This window comes from Capricornis sumatraensis, chromosome 20, assembly GCF_032405125.1.
Source record: "Capricornis sumatraensis isolate serow.1 chromosome 20, serow.2, whole genome shotgun sequence".
Lineage (NCBI taxonomy): Eukaryota > Metazoa > Chordata > Mammalia > Artiodactyla > Bovidae > Capricornis > Capricornis sumatraensis.
Window position 1 is genome coordinate 40524161 of NC_091088.1, and position 12588 is coordinate 40536748.

The 12588-nt window shown below is 57.6% G+C and overlaps 1 protein-coding gene across 1 annotated transcript; it reads left to right on the forward strand.

The window, feature by feature from the left end:
• The first annotated feature begins 4251 nt into the window (after positions 1-4251).
• PLEKHG4 (pleckstrin homology and RhoGEF domain containing G4) lies at positions 4252-12276 on the forward strand. Its single transcript, XM_068993030.1, has 20 exons — positions 4252-4762; positions 4897-5016; positions 5096-5219; positions 5308-5401; positions 5490-5564; positions 5645-5761; positions 5931-6029; positions 6124-6272; positions 6424-6562; positions 6660-6776; positions 8299-8481; positions 8734-9236; positions 9310-9556; positions 10277-10366; positions 10450-10671; positions 10755-10925; positions 11001-11178; positions 11491-11607; positions 11751-11987; positions 12077-12276. Exons 1-20 carry the CDS (start codon positions 4252-4254, stop codon positions 12274-12276), a joined length of 3693 nt encoding a protein of 1230 aa, XP_068849131.1.
• The last annotated feature ends 312 nt before the right edge of the window (positions 12277-12588 follow it).

Consider the following 12588-nt stretch of genomic DNA (forward strand, 5'->3'; position numbering starts at 1 on the left):
ATGTCGCTGTATGTCAGGTGGGAAGAGCAGCATGAACAAAAGACATCTGGAGCACACACAGTGAGAAGCAAGGAGCAGCGAGTGACATGCTGGGGAGAGGCCAGCCAAGGACACAAAGGCGTGGTGGGGTGACCCTGCCGAGTTTCGGAGATGGCAGCCTGGGAGAATAGTGACCTAGGGAGTGTGGGCAGTGATGTGCAGTAGGGAGCATGAATGTAGCTGGTGATGGGGGGAGGATGGGTGAAAGCCTATGTGGAGGAAGGCTCGGTAGGAGGAAAGGCTAGAGATGGAAGACCTGCTGGGAGGCCCAGGGATGTGCAGGTGCTTATGTTGGAGACGGCCGGCAGCTATTCTCAGACCCTGGTGTCAGAACCACTGGGAGCTTGTCAAACACAGATTCCTGGGCCTACCCCAAGGTTCTGACTCAGCAGGTCTACGGGAGCCCAGAAATCTGTAATCTGAACCGGCTCTCCAGAAGGAGAGAGAGACCACATCCTTCAAAAATCACTAGATTAGGAAGGTTCAGAAATGAAATCCACAACTGATGGTGTAGGAAAGGGGTGCGGAGGGGCTCCTGGGCCTAAAGCTGGGTAACTAAAAATGGGGAGACTTCTAAGAAAATGGTTGGTCAGAGATGAGCAGACTGAGGGTAAGAAAACCAGGGGAGGCAGGCATCTGGGATACAGAAAAGCAAACGAGTCACCATCTGACCAGGCAGGATGGTGGGAACAACCTCCAGTGCCTTGAAGGAGGAAGGGTTTTGACCTGGAGGGATGAGCATGAGCATTCCAAGTGTGCATATGTCTGCATACTCAGTCACTCAGTCGTGTCTGACTCTTTGTGACCCCATGGACTGTAGCCTGCCAGGCTCCTCTGTCCATAGGATTTCCCAGGCAAGAATACTGGAGTGGGTTGCCATTTCCTCCTCCAGGGGATCTTCCCGACCCAGGGATCGAACCCACATCTCCTGTGTCTCCTGCACTGACAGGCAGATCCTTTACCACTGTGCCACCTGGGCATTCCACGAACAGGGAGACATATTGCGACAAGCTTGTGATCAGGTGAGTTTTCCAGGCCTATGTAAGAGCTGGACGGGAAGGCTGTGACTATGCCTCCGGATGGCTTCAAATGCCACACTAAGGAGTTAGAGCTCATTTAGGCTGGAGGTGAGATGGGTCTGGAAGGCGTAGAGCATTTGTCACCCGCGCTGTCTAGGGCAGTACTGAAGAGGGGAAGGTTTGGGGTGGAATGAGGGCAATGACTGTGGTTCTCTTATCACTAGGCCCATAGAAGCACAGAGCTCCCGCTCCATTTTTGAGTGGCTCGTGTTGGTAAGAAATGTGGAGCTGGCTGGTGAAGGGGCAGGGGAGGGAGGCCCATCCCCATTTCATGATCTCAGTGGAAAAGGTTGCTGTGAGGACATTCTGCTGCCAGGAGAGCCACAGAGCTGGGCCCCATGAGTCACTGCTCAGTCCTGCAAGCTCAGCCCACAGACCCTGCTGTGGTCAGCGGCTCAGGTTGGCTCCAGGCCCAGCCCCCAGTGTTCCCCACTAGGCCCAGTTTGTCCCCATTTCTATGTCTCTCTGCCATCCCGGAGCTGTGCATCTTGCCACCCTCTGTCTCTTCTGTGGCCCTCTCTGACTAAGCCTCTGAATCTGCTTCCACTTGTGACTCTGGTTTACATCTGGCTCATAAGTGGAGAGCCTCAGGAGGGCAGGGCTGGTGTGACCAGTCTCAGGCACCCCTCAATATTTATTCCAGGCCCTGTGATAGATACAAGAAATACAGAAGTGGGCAATACATGGTCTCTGTCTTCATGAGGCTTACAATGCACATTCTGTGCAGAGTGACTAAACCAAGGCCTGGCCCTGCCCCTGAATCTATCCGCCTGTGCCCAGGGGTGCTGGGGTCAGGTATGGCCTGTGGTTTGAGGCCTCTTGTCTTTGGCTCTGGAGGGGTACATGTGCTGGCCAGCAAGTCTAACCAAGGCTCACAGGGGGCCTGGCTGGGGTGGGGGTGGGCAGACTGGGCAGCAGAAGGGGAGGGAGGGAGCTGGAAGCAGTGACTCAGTGGGGCGGCTCTAACATAGCTGGGGAGGGAGCTAAGGCTGGTCCTGATGCTCGCTGAAGCTAGAGGAGGGTGGGATGAGAGGGCCTGCGGGGGGTTGGGGATGGAGCAGGGTAACCCCAAGCCTCCTTACTCCCGGCCACATCCCCTGAAGAAGGAGGCTCCTGGGAGGCGGACTTGGTGCTGATGTGGCAGCTGGAACGGTGGGGAGGGGAGAATTGCTGGTGCTCCTTCTGATGCCCTGATTCTCTCCTCTGGCAGCTTCTTGAAGGAGGTGACTACCCTAGAGCCAGGGAAGCCACTGTACCCACCGCCCTCTCTCTACAAGGAACCCAGGGCCTAAATAAGGTTATGGGGCACAGTGTCTTCTTCTGGCCACACAGGCTACCTTCTTATAATCTTCCCACAAGTTTGGGGGAGTGTCAGGCCAGACCCACATGTCCCCGAAGGGACTTCACACCTCAAAGCTGAGCAAGATCTCATAGGTCAGCTGTCCAAGTGACTTTCACCAGTTCAGGATCCTCTGACAGAGCATGAAGTGAAGGGCAGGGCTCCAACACAGCCCAAGAGCTGGCAGCAAGTGGACCTCTGACATACAGGTCTTTCCTAGTTCCCAGGGGGGAATCCCAGGAGAAAGGAACGACTTTCCTTCTTTCTTTTACAGGTGAGTAAGATGAGGCTCAAGGGGTACTGAGTTGCAGGAGCTCACCCAGCAGGTAAGTGGAAGGGCACACCTGGCCCTCTTCTTCCAGAATCCTGTCCTCAGTTCCAGCCTCTTTGGCTGGATTTCGTGGCAGGGGGTGGGGAGCTGGGGAGAGGGTGTATATGACAGAAGTGCCAAGAATGCAGGGGAGTGGAGAGTCCGGGCCTGGTGGATCCTGGCGAATCTGGGTCAGCACCCACTACAGAGCTCCCTCCTTCCCTCTAGCCCAGACAGCAGCCCCCACAACCCATCATGGGATCATACAAGCTGTCTCTCGGTGCCTGGGCCTGAGGACTGGAAAGGAAGACAGGGGCTGCAATGGAAGGGCCCCTCCCTCCATGAAGATACCCCTAATGGCTGCCAGCAGCACCAAGTAGCTAGTTTGGGCTTCCGGAGTCTCTCTTAGGGGTCTCCAGGCTGACAGAAGCGCTCCTTGTTTTGCCCAGGGAGGCTGGGGCTGTACTCCCCCCATCCCGCGTGCATTCAAGAGCAGAAGCCTCCCCCCCTCGCTCCGCCAGCCCCCTCCCTCACTCCCAGGCGGAACCCTGGCTCACTCACCCTCGCGCACCTATGCCGCCTTCCCAGCGGGGGAGCGCTTCTGGCGCGCTGAGCAGCCCGGGGGAGTGGGCGCCGTGGGAAGGCCGCTGGTCGTTAGCCCTGCCAGCGGGCTGAGAAGCCAAGTCAAAGTCAGCTGGAAGCCCCGGGGGTGAAGCCGAGTCGTCCCAGCCCGCGGGGGACGGGGGGGCGGCTCGGCAGGGGGCGCTGCGAGAGCCGCGGTCTCGGCGCTCTCGGGCTGGCTGGAGCTCGGGCGGCTGCCGTCGGGCCCGGCGGGGTGGGCGGTGGCTGCGTCCTCCGGCCCCCAGGGGGCGGTGCGGCGCCGCCGTGTTTCCTGCTGCGCCCGTGCCACCCCCGCGGTCTGGAGGCTGCGTGCAGTAGCCGCCGTCGAGGCAGCGGTGCGGTACGTTCGAGGGCTCCGGCTTCCTGGCGTCTTGGGTTCGCGGTTCCCGGTCGGCGCGTCCTGGGGTTGTGAGCGTGGCCGGCGGGGCGGGCGAGGGAACGCGTGCGCGAGCCCATGGCGAGGCCGGTGTCGGCCGGGCCGGCGTGAGCGCGAGCACGAGGCGCGCCCCGCCCTCGCCGTGAGCGTCGCACCCGCGCAGGCCGGCCCCCAGCGTGGGGCCTTCCAGGTGAAGGCCCACGGGAGCGTGGCGTCGCTGGTCCCCAGCTGGAGGGAGAGACCCCAGCCTTTCTCCCTTCTCCTCAGGCCTCAACTCCGACAGCCGCTGTGCTCCCGGTGCCGGTGCCGGTGCCGAGCACCAAGACTGGTGCCTCCTACGGCCTAGTGCCTTCTGCCTGCATCACCCGCCGAGCCCTACCCGGCCATCTTCAACGTGTTTCCTGGATGAGCTGAGGTCTCACTTCACACCGAGGGCTTAGCTCCTCTCCCGTTTGCTTGGAGCAGGCCCACCCTTAAGGAAGGGGTGATGGAAGGGCCCCTGAAGGATGGGGATGAGTCTCCAGAGTCCCACGGCCATGCCACCGACTGGAGATTTGCTGTGTGCAGTTTCAGAGATGCCTGGGATGAAGGGGAACCTGCTCCCCAGATGCAGGCTAAGAACCCCCATCCTCCAAGCCCACCATCAGGGGCAGCCCAGGGGGAGGAGCTCCAGGGCAGCCCTCTGCCTGGTGAACTTCAGTCACCCACAGGACAGATGGTTGCAGATAAGTCGGGGCATGGCCAGAAGGGCACATTAAGAGGGTCTTCTGTCCACATGAAGGAACCAGCCTCCCCTGGAGTAGAGATCCTACTAAGTCCAATGTCTTCCCACCTTAGTCTGGCACAGGGTGAGAATGACAGCCAAGGAGGAGACTTGGCAGGGGACTCAGTTTCAGGCAGGGTCATGCCAGTCCGCTTGGACCCTGAAGGGTTGGACAGTGACTCTGTGAACCATGGAGGTCTTTTATCTGAGACATCATCAGAACTACTGGAGGCAGGTAAGGAAGGCTGGGCCAGGGAGGTCTTGGGAGGGAAGGAGGGAGGGTACCTGAAGGTGGGGAGGCTTCTGATCCTACTCAGACTAAAGCCCAGATGCAAATAGGGGGGTCTCTGGGTAGATTGCCCAGTGTAGACCCAAGTGGTTTTCCTCCCCAAGACTCCCACAGATCCAGGCTCTTGAAGTCCACTGACTACCTCCTGGCCCAAGACCTTGCCTGGGAGTTACTTGCCAGTGGCATGGCTGCCCTGCCAGGTAGCTAGCTGGGAGACACTAAAAGCGGTACAGGTGGGGTGGCTTGACTGAGCAGGTGTTCACTGCCTTTTCCCCACAGGGACTCGAGATGTGGAAGGCCGGGCAGTGCTGCTTCTGTGTGCCCATAACTCAGCCTGGAATCACCCCAAGTGCAACAGCCATGAGCTTGTCCGCCTCCTGCTCTACTTGCAAAGCATCCCCAGGTTGGGGGAGGAGGTTGGGGGACAGAACCTGAGCCAGGAGATGGCAGGGTTGGGGAAATAGATACTCAACCAAAGCCTGCTCCTTTAGGCCCAAAGTACAGACCTTGGGACTGACCGTGCTAGTGGATGCCCGGATTTGTTCCCCAAGCTCTTCCATATTCTGGGGGCTCAGCCAACTGCAAGTGAGTACAGGATTGTAGCTCCCTTCTTCCCCTTAGCCATTCCTTTTGTGTAGGGTCGGGGTCAGGGCTGAGCTCAGATTCTTTGCAGGAAGCAGTCCCAGGATCAGTGCACCGTGTGCTGCTGGTGGGAAAGCTGCCGGAAGAAGTGCCTGCAGGGCTACAGGTACTGAGCCATTTTAGTCAGGGTGGAGATGGGGTGAGTCCCCACCAGGCCCGAGTCCACTACACCTTCTTTTTCTGCAGTTAGAGCATCTCTCCTCTCACCAAAGCCTGCTGACCCACATCTCCACCTCAGAGTTGCTCACTTCACTAGGAGGAGGCCTGCCTTACTGTCACCAGGCTTGGCTGGACTTCCGGATGGTCAGTACACTGGGTGGGGCATTGGGTGGGTAGACAGGCGATATGGTCAGCAGAGGAGCCTCCCCTGGGCTGGCTTGGGCAGTGCATAGCTGGCTGCCGTGGCCTGGGATCCAAGCTGCTTGGGACCAGCCCTGTGCTCTGCGCTAGTCATGCCTGCCTCTGTTCACAGCGTCTGGAAGCCCTCCTGCAGAGCTGCCAGGTAGTTTGTGCCCTGCTTCAGGGAGCCATTGAGAGCATGAAGGCTGTGCCCCACCCCGTGGAGTCTGGGGTGAGTGTCCCCTCTTGACACCACCCCAAATTCTCCCTATCTTCCTTCCCCTTCTCCCATGCACGCCTCCACCACCTGTTGCTCTTAATCATAGGAAGTAGGTCGACTGTTGCAGCAGGCACGGGTCCTGATGGAGCATGTGCTAGGCTCTCCACGGTTGGCATGGCTACAATGCCAGGGAGCCTTGGAGCTGACGTGGCTAAAGCAAGAGGTCCCAGAGGTAACCCTGAGCCCAGACTACAGGTAGGTACAAGCCCAGGTCTTGCCCCAGCCCACCATATCCCATGCCAAGGACTCAGTGTCTGGCCCAGACCAGCCAGGATTATGGTCCCAGGACAGGGTCAAGTGGATCTAGGCACCTGGAAGGGGCACTAAGACATGTACCATGCACCAGGTCAGCGGTGGACGAGGTTGAGGAGCTGTATGGCCGCGTGGATGGATTGCTGCACCAACTGACACTGCAGGGTAACCGCCGAATACAAGCACTGGAGTTGGTCCAGACGCTGGAGGCCCAGGAGGGCGAGCTGCACCAGGTGGGAACTATCCGCCCCAGTGGGCCTCATCTGTAATCTTAAGCATCACCCCCACCCCATAGCAACAACTCTCCTTTCCGTGTTCATACTCCTCCAGATGGAAGTATGGCTTCAGCAGGTGGGCTGGCCAGCACTTGAGGAGCCCAGGGAGCCTTCACTGGACATGCTGCTTCAGGCCCAAGGCCCTTTTCGGGAGCTGGACCAGATTGCTCAGGTGAGTTTGGTTACTTGTTCCTTGTGTAGGTATTGGAGCACTTTGCCAGAAACTTGGAATGCACAGTGGGTGAAAGTAAATCTAGTCTTTATTCTCTTGGAAATTACAATCCAGCGGAGAAGATCAGTTGTAACCAAAGATTGAAAGTCATGTATATGTTCTTTTTTTGGAGAAAGGAATGGAAACCCACTCCAGTATTCTTGCCTGGAGAATCCCATGGACAGGGGAGCCTGGCAAGCTACCGTCCATGAGGTTGCAAAGAGTCGGACATGACTGTGCGACTGAGCACATTTGTTCTTTCTGTACAAAAGTTCTAGAGAGAAGCAATACAGGTGTTTCTGTCTGAGTGTATGATAAAAGTCCTGAACGAGGAGGGGTATTGGCCTAACTCTCTTGAGATAGTGACTTTGATCTGAGATCTGAAGAATAGGTTGACGTTAACCAGGCAGAAGAGGGTTAGAGATAAGACACGTTTCAGACTGGGGAAGCAAAAAGCATGTGCAAAGATCTTGTGATAGGAAGGAGCGTGGCTTGCCTGAGGAACCATCAGAAAGTCAGTGAGGATGAAATACAGAGCAGAAGAAGGAGGGAGTGGGGTGAGATGAGGTAAAATGAGGCTGGAAGAATGGCCAGTGGCCAGGAACTGGGTCCTGTAATGGAGTACAATTTAAGCAGGAAAATCATATAATCAGATCTGTATTCTAGAAATATTACCATAGTTCCTGGGTAGACAGTGATTTGGTGGATGGACAATCAGAGTCCATTGAGGAGGCACTTGTAGTGGTCCAGGTGGGAATGATGCTTACTCTGGCCAGGATGGTGGCAGAGGAGATATCATTTGAGAAGTTGATGGGATTCAGTGGTGGATACATGTGAAGCTGTGAGAGGAAGAAGTGTTTACAAAGGTGAATAGGTACTGTTCTCTGAGAGATGGACCTTCTGGGGGAAAGGGCGTTCATCTGTCCAGCCTTGGATGTACTTTGGAAATGACCATGAGGGAAGGAGAGGGAGCACTGAGTATAGAGGCTCATTTGGTGGTTGTAGGTGTATGGGTGATATTTGAAGTGTGTTTGCACATGATTGCCTGAGAAAGAGTGGGCTGTCTTCAGGAACACCAAGGTTTAACAGCTGAGCTAATGGATGGGGGATCAGGAGAGGGGAAGCACTAGAGAAAGCCAAGGAGAATCAGGGAGAGGGGAGAGATCAGGGGGAGCTAGAGGAGAGAGGTTTGGTAGTACTGAATGGTAAGAGTCAGAAGAAGCCTGAGAGGCGCTGGGGATGGGGAGTGAAGTGGGGCTGCAGAAGGCCAACATAGTTAAGAAGTAGTGATGAAAAGAACGGTTTTTCCAGGGAGTTTCGCTGTGGAGAGGAGCACAGAGAGAGGGGGTTGGGGGAGGGGTTGTGGAGGTCTGGTCTTCACAGAAGTGACTTGGTGATGCCATGTGGACATCCATGGAAAAGACCTGGGCTCAGCAACTGCAATGCCAGGCCTAGGCTTGCTGATTCCAAACTCTGTCTCCAGGAACAGGTCAGGCGAGGGGAGAAATGTCTGCAGCCACTGGTTGGCTGTGATGCAGCCGAACTGGGCCCCTTTGGGGCCCGCTTTCTGACCCTGCAAACCCAGCTGGCCGACTTCTCTAGGGCCTTGGCCCAGCGGCGGCAGCGACTGGCAGATGCCGACAGACTCTTGCAGTTCTTCAAGCAGGTGCGTGAGGGGTCCTGTCCCTGGTTCCAGGTGGTCAGTGAAGTCAGAGGGGGTGGCTGCTTAGTGCTACGGCAGCCTGAGCTTTGAAGGCTGTCATGCCTGTTTTCTCTCCCTGTTTTCAGTCTGATGCCCAAATCCACTGGGGATGCAGCCTGGGGCCACCATTCTGTGGGGATGGGGGGAAGTAGAGGAGAAGGCTCAGCAGTCTTGGGGAGATCCTTCCTCAGTGCCCATCTGGCCTTGGTGTTGCAGGCCTTGACCTGGGCCGAGGAGGGGCGGCAGGTGTTGGCAGAGCTGGAACAGGAGCGCCCAGGAGTTGTGCTGCAGCGGCTGCAGCTGCATTGGACCAAGCACCCGGACTTGCCTCCTGCCCACTTCCGAAAGATGTGGGCTTTAGCCACAGGGCTGGGATCTGAGGGTATTCGCCAGGAGTGCCGCTGGGCCTGGGCGCAGTGCCAGGACACCTGGCTGGCCCTGGATCAGAAGTTAGAAGCTGCTCTGAAGTCACCCCCGACGGGTAGCACTGCTAGCCTGTGTGTCAGCCGGGTCCCAGCGGTACCTGCTGTCCCTCCCCTGAGGAAGGCCTATAGCCTTGATCAGAATCTGGGATTGAGTCTCAGAGAACCTGCCCACCAGTGCCACCCTGAGGCCATTGTACCTGCCTGCCACAGACGAGAGGCTGGAGGTGGTGCCCAGTCAGAGTCATGCCCCACCGTGCCTCCTCCTGGGAGCTGTGACCCCAGGAGCCCCAACAGGTACAGAGTGGGCAGGGCAGGGAGGGCAGTGGCAGGGCAGATGTCTTGGGTCCTGACTCCACCTCCCTGGTAGACTTCAGCTGGTGCTGGCGGAGATGGTGGCTACGGAGCGGGAATATGTCCGTGCCCTGGACTACACCATAGAGAACTACTTCCCTGAGCTGGATCGCCCTGATGTGCCCCAGGGCCTCCGTGGCCAGCGTGCCCAACTCTTTGGCAACCTGGAGAAGCTGCGGGACTTCCACCGCCATTTTTTCTTGCGTGAGCTGGAGGCCTGCACCCAGCACCCACCCCGGGTGGCCTATGCCTTCCTGCGCCATGTAAGCCCCACAGGCCACGCGGCCCCTGGCTGATCCTGCCACACTCAACAGTGAGCTATTGGGTCTGACCTTGGTGTCAGGTCCTGTGATGGGCACAGCTATGAGCAGGACCAACCAGCCCCTGTTCTTCAGGGTACTTTTAGTTTAGCAGAGGAGATGTGAGTGTGAAATAGATAATTCCAGATTATATTTGGGATTAGAAAAAAAATCCAGATAGGTGATGGTGAGTTAGCAGTGAGGCAGGGGTACCCCCTTTAGAGAGAACAGTTAGAGAGGCATCTTAAGAGAAGCTGATGTTTGAGCTAAGGCCAGAGGGAGGGGCTGTAGTCAGAGCATTCCATTCAGAGGAAAGATCAAGTACAATGTGCTGGGCAGGAAAGAGGCCCAGTGGTTGAGAAGGAGATGGGTCAGTGTAGTTTAGTGTTGTGAGCAGGGGAAGGGTCGTCCAAGGTGAGAGGAGACCAGAGCAGAGCTCTTGGGGCTGTGGAAGTGGCAGGGCTGTGTGCAGGACTTCCTCCCCAGAGCCCTGTAGGCAAGCCCCTCCCTGCACAGCGCTTGTTCCTGCCAGATCACCCGTCACTCCAAGCAGGGCAGGTAGGATCTGTCGGTGGGAGGCCTCCTGGGGACACGTCGTTGGCCATTTGGGCCTCCCAAGCTGAGTGGTTTGACTCCCTTGGATGCTGGCCCATTGGCATCTGGTCAAGCTGTGTATCTTTGCAGAGGGTGCAGTTTGGGATGTACGCACTCTACAGCAAGAATAAACCGCGCTCCGATGCCCTGATGACCAGCTATGGTCACGTCTTCTTCAGGGTGGGTGAGCCTGAGACTGTAGCGGGAGAGGGGATGGAGCAAACAATGGGAAGCTCCCTGACGGTGTCTGATGCACCCAGCAGGACAAGCAGCAGGCACTGGGGGACCACTTGGACTTGGCCTCCTACCTGCTGAAGCCTATCCAGCGCATGAGCAAGTATGCGCTGCTGCTGCAGGAGCTGGCGCGGGCCTGTGGGGGACCCACACAGGAGCTGAGTGCCCTGCGGGCTGCCCAGAGCCTCGTGCACTTCCAGCTGCGACACGGCAATGACTTGCTAGCCATGGATGCCATCCAGGGCTGTGACGTGAGTCTTGGCAGGCCAGGGGCAGTGGGTGTGAAGGGAGGGGGCAGAAGAGGCCAGGCACCCACCGGGCCCCCATTTGGCAGGTCAACCTCAAGGAACAGGGCCAGTTGGTCCGGCAGGATGAGTTCACAGTCCGCTGTGGGCGCCACAAATCCCTGCGTCGCATTTTCCTCTTTGAGGAGCTATTGCTCTTCAGCAAGCCTCGCCGAGGACCCACAGGCATCGACATGTTTACCTACAAGCGGTCCTTCAAGGTAGGCTCAACTCGGGCCCTCCCCATACCCCCAGCACCCCTACAGCCTCACTGAGCTCCTCTCCTGGTCACACAGATGGCAGATCTTGGCCTCACTGAGTGCTGTGGGAACAACAACCTGCGCTTTGAGATCTGGTTTCGCCGTCGCAAGGCTAGGGACACCTTTGTGCTACAAGCCACCAGCTTGGCCACCAAGCAGGCCTGGACAGCTGACATCTCCCGCCTGCTCTGGAGGCAGGCCATCCACAACAAGGGTGGGTGTCTGTCCCATTTCATCCCATGATCCCCTCCTTGGAGAGCTTACATTGTCCCAGAGGGGCCCCAGTGAGGGCCTCAGGAACTGGAAACACTGGGGAGGGTAGAAAAGGTCCAGCAGCAACAGCCAGCACAGGAGAAAGAACTCAAGCCAGGCAGTCCTCATGTCACCATCTCAGGCTGTGGACATGTAAACCTCTGAGTGTTTGGTGAACAGGACAGTCCCCAGGCTCTGGGTGTCCAGGAGAGACTTACATGAGGAGGAGTGATAAAGGGCCGGCCTGATGTCCAGATACCCATTTTCCACCCAGAGGTGCGCATGGCTGAGATGGTGTCTATGGGTGTGGGGAACAAGGCCTTCCAGGACATCGCCCCCAGTGAAGAAGCTATCAACGACCGCACCGTCAACTATATCCTGAAGTGCCGAGGTAGCAGACAGGCTGCGGGGTAGGGTGGGGAGAGCTGCTCAGGGAGCGATGTGGGCCTCTGGCAGCCCTAGCCTGCACTCCCCTCAGGACCTCGGCCCAGCTGAGCTCTGGCCTGACCCAACCGGACTCTCTTTCTCATGCAGCAGTTCGCTCTCGGGCCTCCATTGCTGTGGCTCCCTTTGACTCTGACAGCCCCTACCTGGGGGCCTCAGGCGCCCTTCCTGGAGATCCTGCCTCTTGCTCCGTACTGGGGTCCCTCAACCTGCATCTGCACAGAGACCCAGCTCTTCTGGGCTTCCACTGGCCCCTGTATTCCACCAGTTTCCCAGAGGAAGTGGCACTGGAGACTGATGCTGAACTGGGCAGCCAGCCATCTTTGAGTAGGTTTCTGGGCTTTCCCAGAGGCAGAAGGGCATGACTTGGGATCTGGGCCTCCCCTGCTGATGGCTCACCTGGTCTCCCTTCCCAGCTCCTGAGGACTCAGAGGTTTCCTCCCAGTGCCCATCAGCCAGTGGCTCCAGTGGCTCAGACAGCAGCTGTGTGTCAGGGCAGATCCTGGGCAAGGGCCTGGAGGACTTGTCCTACGTGAGTGCCATTTTGCCTTGTGCCTACCAGCGCTTTCTCAGCTCTACCTGGGCCTATTGCACCCTTGTCTTTAGGTGGAACTGAGGGTGGGACAGAGCCATTCCTTAGAGATCCCACCTGGATCCTGAGCCAGGGAAATATGTGTTCATACTTGGCTTTGTACCATAGGTCTGAGCCTGGGCTTGAAGGTGGGCAGTGGATCCAGGAGTCTTTAGATCCAAGGAGCATCACTTCCCTGGAGATCTGCTACGACCAGGCCATGGGCAGCACCTGGGTCACCTCCAGCCCATATGCACAGTCCTGTCAACCACCCATTCTGATGTCCGTGTCCATTGGACAGATTGGCAATGACCTCTCCAGGGGATTCTGGCAGCAGAGCCTAAATAAGCACCCTCA

Bases quoted from the DNA above. Each gene is read 5' to 3' on its own strand.
- PLEKHG4 (XM_068993030.1), top strand. From the start codon at position 4,252: ATGGAAGGGCCCCTGAAGGATGGGGATGAGTCTCCAGAGTCCCACGGC. The intron at 4,763-4,896 runs GTAAGGAAGGCT...TGCCCAGTGTAG, and splicing joins ATCAGAACTACTGGAGGCAG to ACCCAAGTGGTTTTCCTCCC. The intron at 6,273-6,423 runs GTAGGTACAAGC...ACCATGCACCAG, and splicing joins ACCCTGAGCCCAGACTACAG to GTCAGCGGTGGACGAGGTTG.